General features: G+C 43.1%; 3 protein-coding genes across 5 annotated transcripts in view; 2 read left to right on the top strand and 1 right to left on the bottom strand.

Annotated features, from left to right (window-relative positions):
* The window catches only part of LOC138948394 (uncharacterized), a 290,382-nt gene extending 284,825 nt beyond the window's left edge, over positions 1–5,557 (top strand). Inside the window, exon 4 of the mRNA XM_070319928.1 lies at positions 5,240–5,557. The gene's annotated coding sequence lies outside the window, so the exon portion shown is untranslated. The remainder of the gene's footprint in view (positions 1–5,239) is intronic.
* LOC138948396 (uncharacterized) lies at positions 823–15,877 on the bottom strand. Of its 2 annotated transcripts, none has more exons than XM_070319931.1 (5): positions 15,659–15,877; positions 6,768–6,969; positions 6,037–6,057; positions 3,676–3,765; positions 823–1,430 (listed from the first exon to the last, which is right to left on the bottom strand). In XM_070319931.1, exons 2-5 carry the CDS (start codon positions 6,789–6,791, stop codon positions 1,209–1,211), a joined length of 357 nt encoding a protein of 118 aa, XP_070176032.1. In that variant the 5' UTR covers positions 6,792–6,969; positions 15,659–15,877; the 3' UTR covers positions 823–1,208. The 2 variants fall into 2 exon arrangements, with proteins under 2 accessions (XP_070176032.1, XP_070176031.1); XM_070319930.1 differs by lacking the exon at positions 15,659–15,877 and adding an exon at positions 8,998–9,127.
* The window catches only part of LOC138948389 (transforming growth factor beta receptor type 3-like), a 66,524-nt gene continuing 54,900 nt past the window's right edge, over positions 9,982–21,605 (top strand). For both annotated transcript variants that reach the window (XR_011449983.1, XM_070319919.1), the window contains exons 1-3: positions 9,982–10,295; positions 18,015–18,171; positions 19,051–19,275. Coding sequence is in view for 1 of the 2 variants with exons in the window: in XM_070319919.1 (XP_070176020.1) it covers positions 18,105–18,171; positions 19,051–19,275 (292 nt within the window). In the remaining variant the exon portion in view is untranslated. The remainder of the gene's footprint in view (positions 10,296–18,014; positions 18,172–19,050; positions 19,276–21,605) is intronic.

Raw genomic sequence — 21,605 nt, forward strand, 5'->3', positions numbered from 1 at the left:
GGTAGCGCGCTGGATTTGTATTCAGTTGGCCGCTGTCAGCGTGAGTTCGATCCCAGGTTCGGCGGAAATTTATTTCACAGAGTCAACTTTGTGTGCAGACTCTCTTCGGTGTCCGAACCTCCCCCCGTGTACACTACATTGGGTGTGCACGTTAAAGATCCCACGATTGACAAAAGGGTCTTTCCTGGCAAAATTGCTTAGGCACAGTTAATAATTGTCTACCTATACCCGTGTGACTTGGAATAATAGGCCGTGTAAGGTAAATATGCGCCGAAATGGCTGCAATCTACTGGTCGTATAAAATTTCATCTCACACGGCATCACTGCAGAGCGCCTAGAACTGTACCCACGGAATATGCGCGATATAAGACTCATTGATTGATTGATTGATGATGTATGACTGAAAGCACTGAGAAATCCTCAACGTTAATTATAAGTTGGTTTGTTCACGGACGGACGGACGGACCACACTAGACACGAGGTGGGTGGGGCCTGTGGGTTGCATGACGTGCTCTAAAAACGACTACTATTAGCAGTAAGAGTAGGAGAGAAGAGCTGCCACCACCCATAGATAACCAGGTGACATCCACTACACAAGCCCCGCCCACCTCGTGTCGAGTGCCCGTGGGACGGACGCCGATGGCCAGGCGAACAATGCTTCTTACTAATACTTCCTGATCACTCAGGTGAGCTGAACATCTAGAGACAGAGAGAGGGAGAGACAAAGAGAGGGAGAGACAGAGAGAGGGAGAGACAAAGAGAGGGAGAGACAGAGACAGACAGAGTGAGCAGTAAGGTTTGTTTTTGGTCCGTTCAACACAGTTTGGATGTTATGTCTTTTATTGTTCATTTCCACAACGTTGAACACAGTTTATTTGGTGTTACATTTCTTACTGTAAATTTGAAAAACGTGTGAACACAGTTTTGCGGGCGTTACATATGTTACTGCTCATTTCAACAAAGTTTGAACGCAGCCTGTTTGGCGGGTTTAAACTGCTAGTTGCTAGGAGATGTTAGGAAGAGGGCTAGGCAGGTGTCAGGAAGAGGGCTTGGGTGGTGTCAGGAAGAGGGCTAGGGTGATGTCAGGAAGAGGGTTAGAGGGGTGTCAATAAGAGGGTTAGGAGGGGTTTCAGGAAGAGGGTTAGGTGGGTTTCAGGAAGAGAGCTAAGGTGGTGTCAGGAAGAGGGCTAGGGGTGTCAGGAAGAGGACTAGGGGAGTGTCATGAAGTCAGGTAGGTGGGGGGCGAGGACGTCGAGGCGCCCCGTGAAGGCGAGCTGCAGGATGAGCTGAAGGGCGAGAAAGAGAGCGAGCAGCAGGAGAGTGGCCGTGTCGGACTGCAGACACAGGCTGTAGGGGTTGAGCACACTCTGAATGCCGAGCGACTGGGACCACTTGAGGCGCTGGTCGTGATCCGTGATCATCCCCCTAACCTGCAACCACACCCTTCTTTACACCCTGCATTGCACCCTTCTTTACACTCTGCATTGCACCCTTCTTTACACCCTGCATTGTACCCTTCTTTACACCCTGCATTGCACCCTTCTTTACACCCTGCATTGTACCCTTCTTTACACCCTGCATTACACCCTTCTTTACACCCTGCATTGTACCCTTCTTTACACCCTGCATTGCACCCTTCTTTACACCCTGCACCCGTCTTTACACCCTGCATTGTACCCTTCTTTACACCCTGCATTGCACCCTTCTTTACACCCTGCATTGCACCCTTCTTTACACCCTGCACCCTTCTTTACACCCTGCATTGCACCCTTCTTTACACCCTGCATTGCACCCTTCTTTACACCCTGCACCCTTCTTTACACCCTGCATTGCACCCTTCTTTACACCCTGCATTGCACCCTTCTTTACACCCTGCACCCTTCTTTACACCCTGCATTGCACCCTTCTTTACACCCTGCATTGCACCCTTCTTTACACCCTGCACCCTTCTTTACACCCTGCATTGCACCCTTCTTTACACCCTGCATTGCACCCTTCTTTACACCCTGCACCCTTCTTTACACCCTGCATTGCACCCTTCTTTACACCCTGCACCCTTCTTTACACCCTGCACCCTTCTTTACACCCTGCATTGTACCCTTCTTTACACCCTGCATTGCACCCTTCTTTACACCCTGCATTGCACCCTTCTTTACACCCTGCACCCTTCTTTACACCCTGCATTGCACCCTTCTTTACACCCTGCATTGCACCCTTCTTTACACCCTGCACCCTTCTTTACACCCTGCACCCTGCTTTACACCCTGCATTGCACCCTTCTTTACACCCTGCATTGTACCCTTCTTTACACCCTGCACCCTTCTTTACACCCTGCATTGCACCCTTCTTTACACCCTGCATTGCACCCTTCTTTACACCCTGCACCCTTCTTTACACCCTGCATTGCACCCTTCTTTACACCCTGCATTGCACCCTTCTTTACACCCTGCATTGTACCCTTCTTTACACCCTGCACCCTTCTTTACACCCTGCATTGTACCCTTCTTTACACCCTGCATTGCACCCTTCTTTACACCCTGCATTGCACCCTTCTTTACACCCTGCACCCTTCTTTACACCCTGCATTGCACCCTTCTTTACACCCTGCATTGCACCCTTCTTTACACCCTGCACCCTTCTTTACACCCTGCATTGCACCCTTCTTTACACCCTGCATTGCACCCTTCTTTACACCCTGCATTGCACCCTTCTTTACACCCTGCATTGCACCCTTCTTTACACCCTGCATTGCACCCTTCTTTACACCCTGCACCCTTCTTTACACCCTGCACTGCACCCTTCTTTACACCCTGCATTGCACCCTTCTTTACACCCTGCATTGCACCCTTCTTTACACCCTGCATTGCACCCTTCTTTACACCCTGCATTGCACCCTTCTTTACACCCTGCACCCTTCTTTACACCCTGCATTGCACCCTTCTTTACACCCTGCATTGTACCCTTCTTTAGAACCTCCTCTACACCCTTTATAGCACTTTCCTTTATACTGGCGATGTCTGAATTCCGCATACCGCCCCCTCCCCCCTTCCAGTTACGTGGTCCTGTATACTGGCGATGTGCAAAGTTCAGCTGTATACAGGCTATGTATGAGTTCTGCCGGCATACCCAGCCCCCTCCTCCCCCCGGTTACCTGGTCCTGTATACTGGCGATGTCTGAGTTCTGCATACCCCCCCCCCCCCCCCCCCAGTTACCTGGTCTTGTATACTGGCGATGTCTAAGTTCTGCATTACCCCACCCCAACCCCCCCCCCCCCCCAGTTACCTGGTCCTGTATACTGGCGATGTCTGAGTTCTGCATACCCCCCCCCCCCCCCCCAGTTACCTGGTCTTGTATACTGGCGATGTCTAAGTTCTGCATTACCCCACCCCAACCCCCCCCCCCCCCAGTTACCTGGTCCTGTATACTGGCGATGTCTGAGTTCTGCATACCCCCCCCCCCCCCCCTTCACCTGGTCCCGTATGCTGGCGATGTCTGAGTTCTGCATACCGAACCCCCCCCCCCCCCCCCCAAGTTACCTGGTCCTGTATACTGGCGATGTCTGAGTTCTGCATACCCCCCCCCCCCCCCTCCCCCCAGTTACCTGGTCCCGTATACTGGCGATGTCTGAGTTCTGCATACCGAACCCCCCCCCCCCCCACCCCTACCCCAGTTACCTGGTCCTGTATAATTGCGATGTCAGAGTTCTGCTGCAGCTGTTTCTTCACCATGTTCTTCATGGAATCCAGGAACACGCCCTCGTTCACCTGTGTCACGTGATAGTTATATCATATTTGTTGTTGGGTTTTTTTGTGTTTTTTTTGTAATGTATGTTTGATGGTGTATGCTTTTAATTAAGCGTTGTTGACTATGAATGTTGATGTAAATGCTTGTATAACTGTGTTTTAATTTAATTTTAAATGTGTCAAGCGCAAAGAGCATAATTGTAAAGTTATTATGTTGCGCGCGCTATATAAATGCTCATTTATTATTATCATTATTATTATTATTTTTATTATTATTATTATATTGACGTTACACGCCCTCGTTCACCTGTGTCACGTGATAGTTATATCATTATATTGACGTTACAGGCCCTCGTTCACCTGTGTCACGTGATAGTTATATCATTATACTGACGTTACACGCCCTCGTTCACGTACCTGTGTCACGTGATAGTTATATCATTATACTGACGTTACACGCCCTCGTTCAACTGTGTCACGTGATAGTTATATCATTATATTGACGTTACACGCCCTCGTTCACCTGTGTCACGTGATAGTTATAAAATTATATTGATGTTACACGCCCTCGTTCACCTGTGTCACGTGATAGTTATATAATTAGATTGACGTTAAACGCCTTCGTTCACCTGTGTCACGTGATAGTTATGTTGCCGTTACACGGTCAGTACATGTAACACCTGGCATCTTATGGTCCTGTATAATGGCGATGTCTATTTATTCATTTCTTAAATTTAGATCACCTTATTGTTCGTGTGTCGGATCCAGAGGCCTGTACAGGGTATTACCTCCCTGTCGGCCTTTCTAACTTTCCCAGTGATTAACCTAACTTCTTGGTTAAAACTTGTTTAAATTTCAAGATTCTTTTACAACAACCTTCCTGTCCATTCTTTGAACTTATATCAAAGTATTTCCCTTCACAAATACCCGATTGAAGACATCAGACAAGGGTGGTCTCCAATATACCAACAGAAGCTACGTAACACTCACGAAGGGGTTTGCTTCTTGGTTAGACATGCGTTGACAATTTCATGTCTACCACCGAGCCACTGATGAGACATATTAATGTCGACACAGGCGTGTGCTCTTGATACTAATACAATGATCCTCATCAAGACTATAGCTTTCTCTGAGATACGTCCTCCACAAAGGGTCTTTGTTGTTTGTTTGTTTGTTTGTTTGTTTATTTGTTGCTTAACGTCCAGCCGACTACGCAGAGCCATATCAGGACGAGTCTTTGTTGTGAAATCTGTCTTCCCACGAGGTGGATAAGTATTTCGTTTCCCTCAGTAGGGCTATCTGTGAAGGGACAATTGGCTGTCTTTCTCTTTTACTCTGCTATTAAAGATGTTATTCATCTCTGTTGACTTTCAATTGTTTAGTTCACAACTGTGTTATTTCATATTAAACAAGAAGGGCAAAGCCCATACGACTCACATGCTTTACACATTTTTCCTACCAAAATACATGTGACCCAAGGTCAAGGTCATCCAAGGTCATGCAACACAAAGCTGTTAATTCAAGACATAGGAAGTACAATGGTGCTTATTGGCTCTTTCTACCATGAGATATGGTCACTTTTAGTGGTTCACTACCTTATTTTGGTCACATTTCATAAGGGTCAAAGTGACCTTGACCTTGATCATATGTGACCAAATCTGTCTCATGATGAAAGCATAACATGTGCCCCACATAATTTTTAAGTTTGAAACAGTTATCTTCCATAGTTCAGGGTCAAGGTCACTTCAAAATATGTATACAATCCAACTTTGAAGAGCTCCTGTGACCTTGACCTTGAAGCAAGGTAAACCAAACTGGTATCAAAAGATGGGGCTTACTTTGCCCCATATATCATATATAGGTGAGGTATTGAATCTCAAAAACTTCAGAGAAAATGTGAAAAATGTGAAAAATAGCTGTTTTTTAGGCAACATTTATGGCCCCTGCGACCTTGACCTTGAAGCAAGGTCAAGATGCTATGTATGTTTTTTGGGGCCTTGTCATCATACACCATCTTGCCAAATTTGGTACTGATAGACTGAATAGTGTCCAAGAAATATCCAACGTTAAAGTTTTCCGGACGGACGGACGGACGTCCGGACGGATGTCCGGACGGACGGACGGACGGACGGACGGACGACTCGGGTGAGTACATAAACTCACTTTTGCTTCGCATGTGAGTCAAAAAAAGAGAGAAGAAGAAGAAAACCAGCAAACAACAAACTCAACGATGTGAATATTTTATTTTAAAAGAATTGAAAATTCACTTCAGTGATGCGTGGAAATATTTACCTCAAATTCTTTGTTGAATTTCTGAAACAAATTAAGAGAACATAATTATTAGACGGCCTCTCTCTCTCTCTCTCTCTCTCTCTCTCTCTCTCTCTCTCTCTCTCTCTCTCTCTCTCTCTCTCTCTCTCTTTGTTACAAGACTCTGTTAGCCAAAAACAACAGCTGGGATTGTGTGCAAAATGCTGTTCGTGCATTGTCTTTCGATTTGTTTGCACTGTGATAGTTGAAAGGCTGTAAGAGTTGTATGCACTGTAATAGTCGAAAGGCTGTTGGAGTTGTTTTGTACTTAGTTTAAAAGGCTGCAAGAGGTTTTGCACTGTGCTAGTTGAAAGGCTGTAACTGTAAGAGCTGTCTGCGCTGTGATGTTTGAAAGGCTGTAAGAGTTTTTGCACTGTGATAGTTGAAAGGCTGTTAAGTAAGAGTTGCTTGAACTGTGATAGTTGAAGGCTGTAAGAGTTTTTGCACTGTGATAGTTGAAAGGCTGTTAAGTAAGAGTTGCTTGAACTGTGATAGTTGAAGGCTGTAAGAGTTTTTGCACTGTGACAGTTGAAAGGCTGTTAAGTAAGAGTTGCTTGAACTGTGATAGTTGAAGGCTGTAAGAGTTTTTGCACTGTGATAGTTGAAAGGCTGTTAGAGTTGTTGCGCTGTAATATTGGAAAGGCTGTGAGAGTAAGAGTTGCTTGAACTGTGATAGTTGAAGGCTGTAAGATTTGTTTGCACTGTAGGCCTACCTGTTTTCTTCCTCTTCCAAGCATGGTTGCAGGCCAAGATTAGCTGGTCTATGTTCTAAACAGGCGAATGACACATCTTGGTTGTTAGCCCCTTACTCCTTTAGTTGTTAAAAAGGTGAAGTTCGGTGAAACTGCTTTATCTCGCCGAGGACATTTCCAGCATTCTTCTCTCACTTCGTCATGATGGTACAAACTGACGTCACTGCACAACCAGAAACAAAACACGCACACGCAAAATGCACAGGATAGTCTCGGCAAAAATCGACCATGAGTCTCGGCCAACTTAAAAGTCTTGTTCAGATTCACAGGCTGTTTTTGATGGCCGCTCCATCTACTCTAATAATGGATTGGGAGAGGTGACATGACTCGTTTGTTACCGTTCTCACGAGATCAGTTACTTTTTGATGGCCGCTGCCATAGGAAGGTGACATTGAGGAGCACGTGACCTATCGCCACTGGCGGCTTCCATTTTGTTGAAACCAACTTTGTCATCTGTGCTGTTCCGGAAATTAGCTGCGCTTTTTACATTTAGTCAAGTTTTGACTAAATGTTTTAACGTAGAGGGGGAATCGAGACGAGGTATATGTGTGTGTGTGTGTCAGTGTGTGTGTGTGTGTGTGTGTGTGTGTGTGTAGAGCGATTCAGAGTAAACTACTGGACCGATCTTTATGAAATTTGACATGAGAGTTCCTGGGTATGATATCCCCGGACGTTTTTTTCATTTTTTCGATAAATGTCTTTGATGACGTCATATCCGGCTTTTTGTAAAAAGTTGAGGCGGCACTGTCACACCCTCATTTTTCAATCAAATTGAAAAAATTAAAAATTATGATCAAAATTAATTTTCGAAATCAATTCAAAAACACTTTCATCTTATTCCTTGTCGGTTCCTGATTCCAAAAACATATAGATATGATATGTTTGGATTAAAAACACGCTCAGAAAGTTAAAACGAAGAGAGGTACAGTAAAGCGTGCTATGAAGCACAGCGCAACCGCTACCGCGCCAAACAGGCTCCTCACTTTCACTGCCTTTTGCACTAGCGGCGGACTACGTTCAATTTCATTCTGTGAGTTCCACAGCTTGACTAAATGTAGTAATTTCGCCTTACGCGACTTGTTACATTTAGTCACGTTTTGACTAAATGTTTTAACGTAGAGGGGGGAATCGAAACGAGGGTGTGGGTGTTTGTGTGTGTGTGTGTGTATGTGTGTGTGTAGAGCGATTCAGAGAAAACTACTGGACCGATCTTCATGAAACTTGACATGAGAGATCCTAAGTATGGTATCTCCAGACGTTTTTTTCATTTTTTGGATAAATGTCTTTGATGACGTCATATCCGGCTTTTCGTGAAAGTTGAGGCGGCACTGTCACGCTCTCATTTTTCAACCAAATTGGTTGAAATTTTGGTCAAGTAATCTTCGACGAAGCCCGGACTTTGGTATTGCATTTCAGCTTGAAGGCTTAACAATTAATTAATGAGTCTGCTCATTAAAGTTGTCATTAAAATCGATTTTTCGCAAACAGATTTAAAATTGATTGCATCGTATTCTTCATCACATTCTGAATCAGTAGGAATAGCATAGCACGCGAAATACGCAAGGTAGCAAAACAAAGCAATCTCGGTGTTCAGGGTAGATAATTGGTTTGACTTTATTCTCGTATGTCAAAGTTGCAAAGTTTTGCCTATTGTGATTTTTTGTCGATTTTTCATTCGGCTCTTCCGTTTTTGTCGTCGATTTTGAGGGTACCCTAACTTGAGCGGCGGTCACGTGATCCCTGTAAAAGAAATATTTAATCCAAAAGGTGATCCTGAAGGTTAAGTAAACGGCCCTAACTGGCATATACAGTTTTAATTAAATGACACAGGAATTAATGTTTTAATTTGGGTTTGAAATTTGTTGCAATAATTTTTTGGCCAACTTTATTTTCACCCGGCCAGTCACGGACACAATACCCCCGCACCCTAACCCACACCCCTGTCCTTCCCCCTGACTGTTCTGCACCATGCTTAGGATTCTTAGGCCCTGTTGATCTCTCTTCAACCCTATTTCTTGTCAAACAAAGTGGGGGGGAGGGGGGAGGTGGCCGGCAGAGTTATCTTCCTTCACTCGGATTCGCGGCACATACACGGAAAACTTGACTGATGACATTTTGACTCGAAAACAAGTTCTCTACTGATGACCGCAGGCTCAGAAGCATTTGAAGACACATATGCTACTCAAGTTACTTTGACTGAGGGTCGGCAGCCGAAATCAAATTCCTGCTCACATACCTCCCCCTTCCCCGTGACTGAAACGCTCTGTCAGGATGTTGTTCAACTGAGCCTGGTGGAAGAACAACAGAGGAGGCTACGTCAGTCTATTGCGTCAGGCACCTGTTTCATCATTTAATTATAGCGCACATCCTGATACCTCCGAGCGCTTTATGAATTAAAACATGATATTATCAGTTCTGCGATTCGTCTGAAATTTAGCGCACAACCTTGCCGCCATTGACAGTTTCTCTGAAATTCACGCCAAATTTTAGGCGAATCGGTCAAGACTCAAAATTCGAGCTATATTAAGCCGGAAGGAACTTGAAAGCACGGCGGCGATTGTATGATTTGGTAATGGTATAATTTCCACCCCGGCTAATGCAAAATGTCAGGCAGAAACCACAGATAATGCCAAACTTAGGCTGATAAAACACCGATCAAAAGCCTGACAGACGGATGGACGGACGCACCGACCCCCCCCCCCCCCCACCCCCAGAGTGCGCCTGGCTATTGTGTGTGTGTGGGCGGTATGCTCTACTTCAGACAGTGGAAGCAAAGATCTTCTACAATAGAAAGACTTTGGTGGAAGCGTGCAGTTGCTGACAGTAACCTCGAAGTAAAGCCAGCGAAAACCAGAGCGTGTTCCTTAGTGCTTCTGAAGAGTCAGAACTTTCTCCGTTCCTCTAAACGCCACTCTGTGTGTGTGTGTGTGTGTGTGCGTGTGTGTGTTTTACAGTCAACAGCACGGTAAACATCACCTTCGCGCACGCTGCGCGGCGTGTCGCTGGGGTGAGGCGAGGAAAAGGCAAAACATAACGTGTTTGTTTTATGGCCCGCTAGAACTGAGCGGTTTGTAGGGCAAAATACTTGCTTCACCTCTCTCACTGATCGTTCTACCGCCCGCCCCGCTGCCTGCCTGTCAATAGGCGGCACTGCTCAGAGGTCATGACGTCACGGGCCCATATTTGGAAAGGGGGTTAATTAAGTTGGATGAAAATGACAACAGTCAGCGCTCGTGCAATCGCACTGTGTTTTGAAAGGTACGAAGACATCGAACCGCGACCATACTCTGCTATCCGATGTACAGGGCAGTGTGATGTGTTTCCTGTGGATTACCGTGTAGCGATTCGCCTCGATTCGTAAACAAGAGCGAAGCTTTCACCGCACGTGGAGGGAGTGAGTCGCAGTACGGGGAGGTTGTGTTGTGTGCGATTTGTGTTCCTACTCAAAACATCGCACTTGGACTCTACGCGTGCTTGGCACAGCCACAAGTAAGCCATCTTTTTTGCTACCCATTTTCTTTGCCGACCGTCCTTCGTTTTGGATACTGCACCATCGCCATTTTGCAGCCATATGCTGTGCACCCCCCCTCCCCCTTGTTGTTGTGATGGCGAAGGAAAGAATGGCCGCAGATCGGGGTCAACTCCTGGTGGCCTGGTCACAAGCCGCCATCTTGCTTAGCATCAAGCTGGGAATGTGACCTCGGAAAGGGGGCAGGGTGGTGGGAAGGGTTGGCTTGTTGTTGCGCTTTTTATATTTAGTCAAGTTTTGACTAAATATTTTAACATCGAGGGGGAATCGAAACGAGGGTCGTGGTGTATGTGCGTGTGTGTGTGCGTGTGTGTGTGTGTCTGTGTGTGTGTGTGTGTGTGTGTGTAGAGCGATTCAGACTAAACTACTGGACCGATCTTTATGAAATTTGACATGAGAGTTCCTGGGTATGAAATCCCCGAACGTTTTTTTCTTTTTTTGGATAAATGTCTTTGATGACGTCATATCCGGCTTTTCGTGAAAGTTGAGGCGGCACTGTCACGCCCTCATTTTTCAACCAAACTGGTTGAAATTTTGATCAAGTACTCTTCGACGAAGCCCGGGGTTCGGTATTGCATTTCAGCTTGGTGGCTTAAAAATTAATTAATGACTTTGGTCATTAAAAATCGGAAAATTGTAAAAAAAAATAAAAATTTATAAAACGATCCAAATTTACGTTTATCTTATTCTCCATCATTTGCTAATTCCAAAAACATATAAATATGTTATATTCGGATTAAAAACAAGCTCTGAAAATTAAATATATAAAAATTATTATCAAAATTTTTTTTTTGAAATCAATTTAAAAACACTTTCATCTTATTCCTTGTCGGTTCCTGATTCCAAAAATATATACATATGATATGTTTGGATTAAAAACACGCTCAGAAAGTTAAAACGAAGAGAGGTACAGAAAAGCGTGCTATCCTTCTTAGCGCAACTACTACCCCGCTCTTCTTGTCAATTCCACGTGCACTGCCTTTGCCACGGGCGGTGGAGTGACGATGCTACGAGTATACGGTCTTGCTGCGTTGCGTTGCGTTCAGTTTCATTCTGTGAGTTCGACAGCTACTTGACTAAATATTGTATTTTCGCCTTACGCGACTTGTTATCCTCTGCTCTTCCCACATCGACAGTGCTACCTCGAAAATTACAAGGGGGAGGGGAGGGGGTCGACAGTTGGAACAGTAAATCTACTTGGCTGAAACTGAAATAACGAACCCCTTGGCGAGTGGGTATACATTCTATTCTATAGCTTGATCCAATCGAGCGAGCAAGATCCGTTCTATTTCAGGCAAATAGGTGTAGAAGACCCGTGTAGAAGTGTTTGGTATGCCTACCGTAGGGCCTGTATAGAGGGAAACGAGTGGGTGGGCGAATGAAATGTGTGCCGGTGGTTGAGTGTGTAGTGGGTCGCTGCTCTCGCCACTGGCCAACATTCCGGAGTTCCTGAGCGTGACACAGTTATAGCGATGGTGAGAGAGTAGTGTGAGAAAGAGATAGATTATAGATGTGGGGGCTTTTAGTGCGCTTTGTTGTAATCGCGAGGGTGAGAAGGAGGTCGATTGAGAGGTGGGGGCTTATTCTGATTTAGTGCGCCGTGATGTACCTGATAGCGATGATGGGAAAGGGATCACATAGTGCACCGTGATGTGATACTGACAGTGATGAAGGGAAAGAGATAGAGGTGGGGGCTCGTACTCATAGTTTCTGTTATTGCGATGTTGAAATATTTGATATTCATATTGTCATTATTTTCACCAGTTTTCATTCATGACCAGCTGGGGAACAAATAACACTGTTCTGCATGTAACATGGGGCTTTTTGTTTGATGTGAAAATTGTGAAAAACGAAAATTTTAGAAAAACACTGACCCCATAATCCACATCATTTCCCAAGATGACAAAATTAATAAAACATAAACAACAATATTTCAAATGGTAATTTCTGCAAGAACAATGATTTTGCATACAAACAAATAACATAAAAGCCAAAAAATAGACTATTTAGTAATAGTCTTGCACACCAGAGTTTTTTTAAAATGACAGTTGTCAAATTTCTACATCACAGTAATAAAAACAATTCTGATCTGCTGCAGCCCTTAATATTTGTGGAAATTTTGTAACAATATAAAGCATGTGACACAGTAAACCGACAAAAATATTTTGCATGCAAACAAATAATATAAAAGAAAAAAACAGACTGGTTAGTAATATTCGCTGCAAAGACTGAGACGTTTCTTTAAAAACCACAATTGGTCAAATGTCTACATAACAAAAATTTTAACAAAATCTTATCTGCAGCAGCAATTAATATTTGTGGAAATTATGTAACAAAATAAGTAGAGGTTACATGCCGAGTCTCAGTGATTATCAAAAATAATGGTTGAAGTTAGCGGATCATGAAAAATGCGAGCTTCAGCGAGCTTTTTCATGACCGCGAACTGAGACCATTATTTTTAATAATCACTGAGACGAGGTATGTAACCTCTTTATTCCTCCTTTCTTCAGTTATTCAAAGAAAAGAGGAGTTTTTGTGCGAAATTTTGATCGAATCCAAATCACTCTACCTGCGCTGGCCATTGAATAATGCGCGGTTGTATGGTTCAGGGAAAATCAATCAATTCTGTTAACACTTCTTGTCAGTTTCCCTGTTTTGGACTAAAATCAAGTACACAGTTATGTTGTTATTCTGCTGTGCCGGTAAAGGCAGATAGTGTGTGTTCTGGTCATGTTTTGGTATCGCTTAGGAAATGTTCTTTCTTCGAATGGGACAAGCAGACGAACTTTTGCACCCGTGTTCCAACGTTAAAAACTGTATGAAGTTCCGTTTTCTGGGGCAAAATAGTGTATGAAACCGCTGTATGTTCTTTAAATTGATGCGATGTGTGCATTTGGTTGCGTGTAATCTGTTTATAAAATTAAATATTGTCGAAAACTAACCGTCCGATTGCAGTCTCTTGTCCAAGCAACTCAGTTCAGAAAATTTGGAAGGGGAACTACTCTTGTCGTACGAGAGTTACTTGCCTTGGGAGTTTGCGTGCACTCATGAGTCATAAGAGATCTAAAGCGAGTTTCTCTGCACTGATCGTTAGATTTGGATTTAGAAAACAACCAAACTCATAGATTTTATATGGAGATTAATGTGTTCAAGCTTGTAGTTGCCAGTTTAAATGCAGTGTGTTTGTATTGTTTGGTCTAGAGATGTATATTTCGTACATTGGACTTGGAGCGTTCGGAACTTTTCAATCGCTAAAGTAGTTCCCTCAAAGTCTAACTCATCAACCTGTGAGCTATCGAGGATTCAGGCCCGTTGTTGGGTAAGTGATTTTGGTTGTTGGGTAAGTTACCGAAAAATAACTAGCCCTACACCTTTACAGAGAGAAAGAAGCAGAGGGGGGAATAAGTAGAGGTTACATGCCGAGTCTCAGTGATTATCAAAAATAATGGTCGAAGTTAGCGGATCATGAAAAATGCGAGCTTCAGCGAGCTTTTTCATGACCGCGAACTGAGACCATTATTTTTGATAATCACTGAGACGAGGTATGTAACCTCTTTATCCCTCCTTTCTTCAGTTATTCAAAGAAAAGAGGAGTTTTTGTGCGAAAGTTTGATCGAATCATATTCACCCAACCAGTCTACCTGCGCAGGCTATCGATTAATGCGCGGTTGTATAGTTCCGTGCAAATAATTCAATTTTGTTAACACTTCTTGTCAGTTTCCATGTTTTAAACTAAAATCAAGTACACAGTTATGTTGTCATTCTGCTGTGGCGGTAAAGGCAGATAGTGTGTGTTCTGTTCATGTTTTGGTATCGCTCAGAAAATGTTCTTTCCTCGAATGTGACTAGCAGACGAAGTTTTACACCCGTGTTCCAACGTTAAAAAAAACTGTATGAAGTTAAGTTTTCTGGGGCAAAATAGTGTATGAAACTGCTGCATGTTCTTTAAGTTGATTAAATGTTTGCAATGGATTGCGTATGATCTGTTTATAAAATGAAATATTGTTGAAAACTGACCGTCGGATTGCAGTCTTGTCGATGAAGCCGAAATCTGGAAGGGGAACTACTCGTGTCGCTAGACAAAGTATGAGAGTTACTTTTCCTTGGAATCTTGCTAGCGATAAACGATTGTGCACGGCAGATCTGAATTCAGAAAACAACCAAACTCATGGATTTTATATTGAGATTCATGTGTTCAAGCCTGTAGTTGCTGGTTTAAATGCGGTATGGTTGTATTGTTTGCTCCAGAAATGTATATTTTGTACTTTAGAGTGTTCTGAACTTTTGAGTCGCAAAAAGTAGATCCACAATGTGTACAGTCTCTACCCATGAGCTATCGAGGATTCAGGCCCGTTGTTGGGTAAGTGATTTTGGTTGTTGGGTAAGTTACCGAAAAATAACTAGCCCTACAAGTTTACAGAGAGAAAGAAGCAGAGGGGGGGATAAAGCATGTTACATAGTTACAAGAATTTTTTTTATAAACGTTTCATTACTTTAAAAAAAAAAGTTATTTATTCACATGCTTTAAGTAACGTTTTCAGAGAAATTGCTTATATGATTTTGATAATAATTAAGAATTAATATTAATTCATAAATAAAATGTCGTCTTGACAGTCGAAGCAATGTGTTGGGGTGTCATTAGACGCCAAGGTCACGTGACTTACTTTAACCAATCACTTGCATTCGAGTTCGGCTGTTTCCGTCAGTACTCGGAAGTTGGTGATACCTTGTGTGAAAACACCACTTTTCCCATATATCTTAACGTCACATTTTTGCCATTTTCTGATTTTTCTCTATTAGAAAATATAAATTGGAGATGACCAACAAACCCAACTTGAGACTTAACACTTCCTGCTTTAGAGGGGAAAAAATGTCGAAAGTTTTCACAAATAAAATTTACCCAGTACAAGTTATTGCCAGCTGTATAGAGGTCACTGTTAACAGAAATAAAGTGGTCAGAGCAAGAGTTGTTCCCCTTTACCTTGGTTATTCCTACCACTAGTTATCAAGTTACACTTGACAAACGGGCTGGGTCGGTAAGACTTATATAATTATAATTATCCAATCATAAGAACGTCATCTCTCACGCCAATACTCTTCAAACTATACTGGACACAATCCTGAGACTACACTGATGAAAATATGCAGGCAAATTGATATGTTAATTAGTTTAGAATTAAATACAAGAACGCGTGCGCATGCGTTTTAAAACTCTACTCAAATTCACTGCGTTTCTTGTCCAGATGAAACAATTTTTAACACACAGACAAACAAAGCAAGAAATAGAAACGATAGAACTTAGCATTTAAGATTAAAGACCAACCTCTATAGTCCGTGAATATGAACACAAAGTCTGCATCGTGTCACTCCAAAACCACCGCAGGTCGCTTCCATGTTCTTGGTTCGGATACGCACAAATTGGAAATATCCTTCCATGGAATTTCAGTCGCTGAAAAATGTCGCTTTCCAGACAACTACAACTGCTAGATGAGAGCCCTGTAGAAAGATTATTGCTCTTCACCGGATTGCCTTGAACTTGAAGAAGCCAAATTTCTCCCACTTGCTAGCCCTTCCATCGTGCCGGATGACTTTGTCCCCCTCGTTACAACCCAAAGTTTCCGGGGTCGGCCCGCTATTGCGCGGGGCCGCTATTGCGCGAATCTTTAGGATTAGGGTTAGGGTTAGATTCGCGCAATAGCGGCCCAGCCCCAAGTTTCCACTGTGAGCTTGCTGCAAGAACTCTGCAATTCACATGATCCACTCTGGATTGGTAAATGCCGCGCTGTGCTAAACTGTGCTGGCTACTCTCTCCTATGAAAGTAACGAAACTTTACGAGTATAGACTCCCCCGAGTAAAACAAAATTGTCAACCGTGACACTGTCATTTTAGCTAGACAGAAAACATTTGCAACTTAGAGTGAGCTTTGCTGACGTACATCACAAAATGTCATGATGTCATCATAGGTTTCTGTTGTGGGTAGCCAGAGCCACCAAGTTGTGCGGATTACTTTCATGGCATGTTTCTAACTTTGCAATTGCATGTGTGTATGGTTGGAGTTGTTGCAAAGTTCTTTGCAGAATAAAGTAAAAATCTGCCAAATGAGCTTTATTTTTTACAAATAACAAGCAAATGTTGTTCTAAAAGAAAAACCATGGCTGTACTTGTACTTCAGTTTGCGTTCAAAGTGATGGTTTACACAGAAGAGATTTCAGCATGTTTAAAAACAAATGTTTAAAGTTTTGGTGTCCGTTTCGCATACTTACTCTACTTGAACTATACTTGAGCCAGTGATGGCGCTAATATTTTTTCAAACTGGTACCGTACTTTCCGGGTGACAAGGCACTACAGCGCATAAGGCGCACCCCCTTCTTTTTAACAAAAATTGTAATCCAGTCACCCATTGGGCGCAGGGGGCCGATAGGGCGCACCAAAATTGAAAAAGTATACCGGTAACATTTTTAACGGTCAAAGAATGAAAATAAGCCGCACATCAAAGGAAGAATACAGAGTGGAAATGACCCAGTTTTTGCAATGAGAGGTGGTTCCCCTGTCATATCTCAGAGGAAACACTTCCTGCACCGGGGTCAGTGACCGGTCAGTGACCGAGTTTAACAGAGTGGAAATATGTGTGCTCTGTGTGTGCCGCCAGATCAAAGGCAGGTCCATTGTGATAGCTGGGTGGCTTGAGAGCTCGAGGAAACTTGGCCAGGGCAGTACCTAGTAGCTGAAACATGCATTATCAAAAGTTGTTTGACTGGTACTCAGGCGGTCTCTTTGATTTTTTTCTTATTTCATACACGGATTAGGCGCTTCGTTATACAAGACGCAGGGGTCAAACTCGAGGAAAAAAGTCGCGCCTTATGACCCGGAAAGTACGGTACACAAACTTTTATGATGAAAACTATCAACAACAGAAAAGGTAGGCTGGTCATTGGAACCAGTAAGAGACAAACTCAGAGTACTGGTTTTGTTGTTTTACCAGCGAAAAAACGATAGTTCTAAAAATCAACCGGTAGGTTATACCGGCAGCCAATTATTTTCCGTTTTTTTCTCATTTCAACCGGTAATTACCGGTTAACGCCAATATTGAGCTGAAGTTAACTAAACCAAACTTGTGATAATTTAGAGTTGTTTTAAATCCACTGATGGTCGGTCATATATGATCATAACACTACAGAGAGGAGGGTGTAATGATAATATAGAGGTACAAAATATCATACTGTTAATTGTATTTTTGACCAAAATGTGACATTTTTCACCGATCGAGACAGTCACTGAGTCAGTGTTCCTCTGAGACCGCACTAGCAGTCGAGGAGAACAATGACGGTCAAGATCTGTGGTAAATGTAATATTTTGTCTCAATAAAATACAAATAACGTTAATTTATGTACAGATTGATTCTGGTTAGAATTCCTTTTAGTTTTTATGATTGAACACACACAGACATGCACTATTTTGTAGTCTCGGCTGGCAGCCTAAATATAATTTTTTGTCGGCCAGAAGGGAAATCCAGTGTAAACGAAAATATGATCCTTCACACAAAAAAATGGATTGTGATTTGAGGCAGTCATTAAATGGAGGGGTTGTTAAGGGAGGTACTGTACCACTGTAGTATGTTGGTTCAAAGTTCGCGAAGTATGGCTTAATGAGTTAATCAGGTGTGTCTGTGTGTGTGCAGGTGACGTACTGCACAGTGTAGTATGTTGGTTCACAGTTCAGGATGTGAGCTGTGTGGATTACCTCTGTGTGACACAAATCATCCTCCATCATGCTGAGACATTGGACAGCCCTGGTCCTAATCCTCTGGGCCTGGGGGCCCTATGCTACTATACAAGGTAAGACTCCTATTTGTCCTACATACGTGAGAGAGACCGCCCATGAGATAACAATATAGTTCAATTCACACATTAGTATTATATAACATGTATATGAGGTCGTGTCTGGCAGAGACCTGATTTTCCACTGCTTTTGATGCCACAGTCACTGAGACAAACTTCATTCTGGAAAAACTTTTGCGCTTGCTGACTGAATATTGAAAACTAACACTTCACGCTATACTTTCTAGATTGACTGCTCTTTGATTTGACGCCAAAGATTGCGCGATGCTTAGGAAGAGATTGAGGTTCCATAAGAAGCGTCTTCAAATTGGACACCTCGGCTGCGGGCCGTTATGAGTAAAATACATGTAAGGACAGTATGTAAGATAAACAGAATACTACTAGTACTACTTACATGACGTGCTGTGTCTAACCAGATTTACACGAGTTACTTTTTCAAATATTGAAAAGCTCGCTTTTGCTTCAATATTTTAGAAATCAACTCATGTAAATCTGGTACGACACAGTAAGGCATGTAGTATTCTCTATGTCTCTTACTGACAGCACTGGTCTTCACACTATGGGCCTACGGGCATGCACTTTGTGACAAAACCATTGTGACATATATATATAATATGTCCTCTTGCATGAAAAATGTATAGGACATTTGGAAAAAATATCCGTATACATATATGTCCTACGTGGATGTGAGCCCCTACCAGGGTGAGACTCATGTCTTATGTCTCTCTTACTCTTAGTTTACTAACACTCAGCTCTGGTCTTCAGACTTACAATTGTTGTTGTTGTTGTAGCCTAGGGAGGGTCCAAGAAATGCGACATCCAACCCAACCCCCATCCAGAATATATGTGTAAGGTGATTTCCTCTCAATGTTTCAGACCAGGGAAGTGCCAAGAAATGCGACATCCAACCCAACCCCCAACCAGAGTACGTGACTGCGTACCACATGCACTACGAGCCTGGCCGCGGCTGTTTCTCCAACAGTTCGTCCCCCTCACACCAACTGGTACACGTCATCAACCTGAAGCTTGACGCCACACACGATGCCACCACGCCACGCTCCGTCAGCCTCAAGATCCAGCCCAAGGACTTCTCCACTGCAGGTGAGTCCACACAGGTAGTGTGACGGGGGTGTTTGTCTGAAGATACCCGTGTTTGTCTGAAGATACCTGTGTTTTATGCTCAGTCAGATTCAAGATCCAGCCCAAGGACTTTTCCACTGCAGGGGGAGTCCACAAATGTTTGTCTGATGCTACCGGTGTTTGTCTGAAGATACCTGTGTTTATCTGATGCTACCTGTGTTTGTCTAAAGATACCTGTGTTTGTCTGAAGATACCTGTGTTTGTCTGAAGATACCTGTGTTTGTCTGAAGATACCTGTGTTTGTCTGATGCTACCTGTGTTTGTCTGAAGATACCTGTGTTTGTCTGATGCTACCTGTGTTGGTCTGATGCTACCTGTGTTTGTCTGAAGATACCTGTGTTTGTCTGATGCTACCTGTGTTTGTCTACTCTAAAGATACCTGTGTTTGTCTGAAGATACCTGTGTTTGTCTGAAGATACATGTGTTTGTCTGAAGATATCTGTGTTTGTCTGAAGATATGTGTTTGTCTGAAGATACATGTGTTTGTCTGAAGATATCTGTGTTTGTCTGAAGATATCTGTGTTTGTCTGAAGATACATGTGTTTGTCTGAAGATACATGTGTTTGTCTGAAGATACATGTGTTTGTCTACTCTAAAGATACCTGTGTTTGTCTGAAGATACCTGTGTTTGTCTGAAGATAGGGGAAGGGAGGGCAAGTCGACCCCCTCGGGTATGTCGTCCCCCCTCGATTTTGAGAACATGACACTGCAGGGGTGATTATCATCGATTTCATAAGCCAGAGTTACCCAACCTGAATCAGTTGAAGAAAAAAAAACGTCGAAATAAACGGGCCCAGCAAAGCGGTAAGTCTTTGTCAATTTTGATGGTTTCCACTCTAAAATTGTTGCACAAAAAAAACAACAGTCAGTGCATGGGAGCCGCTGATTCGTAAAATGCACCAGATCTGCAAAAAAGCTTTGGCTTTCATAACAACTAGTCGAAAGTTATAGATCTCAGGCTATCCCAGGAACAATGGTAAATAGCAATGTTCAGCGAGTACCATGATCGGGTAATTCGTCCCCCCCTTTGTCGTGTAACTCGACCCGGGTCACAATACCCGACTATGGGTCCATATCACTCTCTCGTCTGTGTAGACTCTTTAATCTCCAAGAAATAGTGTCAGATGAAGAACCCGTAAAAGTTCTTTGTATGTATTTGAAATAAAAGTGAACGTAGCCTTAAAACAATAATATTCAAAGTTGTGCGTTGATTAATTAATTAAGACAGAGAGAGAGAGAGAGAGAGAGAGAGAGAGAGAGAGAGAGAGAGAGAGGGGGGGGGTGCGCTTTCCCGTCATTGGAAGTGCGCGTATACTAGTAGGCCTATTAAACTATTTCACGTTCACGCAACCTGAAATGGGCGACACAAATCAATTACAAGTCCAATTTGTAAATATATTTTCCCATTTGCTTCGCTTTGAACCAGAGCAACTAATAAGTATAGATGTTTGAACATCTATCCCTTCAAATACTCACCCTCCCTGCATAGCCAAGACGTCGATCGACTTCCGAGGTAGGCCGACTCATTATGACGTCATTCTCACTTCCGATTAACAAAACTGACACAGAAAAGTTACTTCAGTCAATTTCATATGTCGAGGTGATGCTATTGGGTAATATGAACAACCTTTTCCACCTGGACGAATTACCCGCCCCCCATGGACGAGTTGCCCTCCATGGAGGGCAAGTCGTCCATGCTTCAGGATTTTTTTCTTTTATATTTTATTGAAAAACCGTGCCAGTTGGATCGTTCATATTCCACACAACGCTTACACGAAAGAGAACACACCAGGTTTTACAACAAAAACAATCTTTTTTTTTAAAAAGACGAGAGGTATAAGCTGCATTTGTTGGAGGGGTCGACTTGCCCTCCCTTCCCCTACATGTGTTTGTCTGAAGATACATGTGTTTGTCTGAAGATATCTGTGTTTGTCTGAAGATATCTCACAGTGTTTGTCTGAAGATACCTGTGTTTGTCTGAAGATATCTGTGTTTGTCTCATGCTACCAGTGTTTGTCTGATGCTACCTGTGTTGGTCTGATGCTACCTGTGTTGGTCTGATGCTACCTTTTTTGGGCTGATGCTGCCTGTGTTTGTCTGAAGGTAACTGTGTTGGTCTAATGCTACCTGTGTTTACCAGATGCTACAAGTGTTTACCTGATTCTACCTGTGTTTACCTGATGCTACCTCTTTTTTTTTACCTGATGCTAGCTTCGCAAAACATTGATACAATAGCAAATCAAACTACTTTGAATTGGAAAGTACTGACAATGTCCGGATCAAATGAAAGC

Source organism: Littorina saxatilis, linkage group LG15, assembly GCF_037325665.1.
Source record: "Littorina saxatilis isolate snail1 linkage group LG15, US_GU_Lsax_2.0, whole genome shotgun sequence".
Taxonomy (NCBI): domain Eukaryota; kingdom Metazoa; phylum Mollusca; class Gastropoda; order Littorinimorpha; family Littorinidae; genus Littorina; species Littorina saxatilis.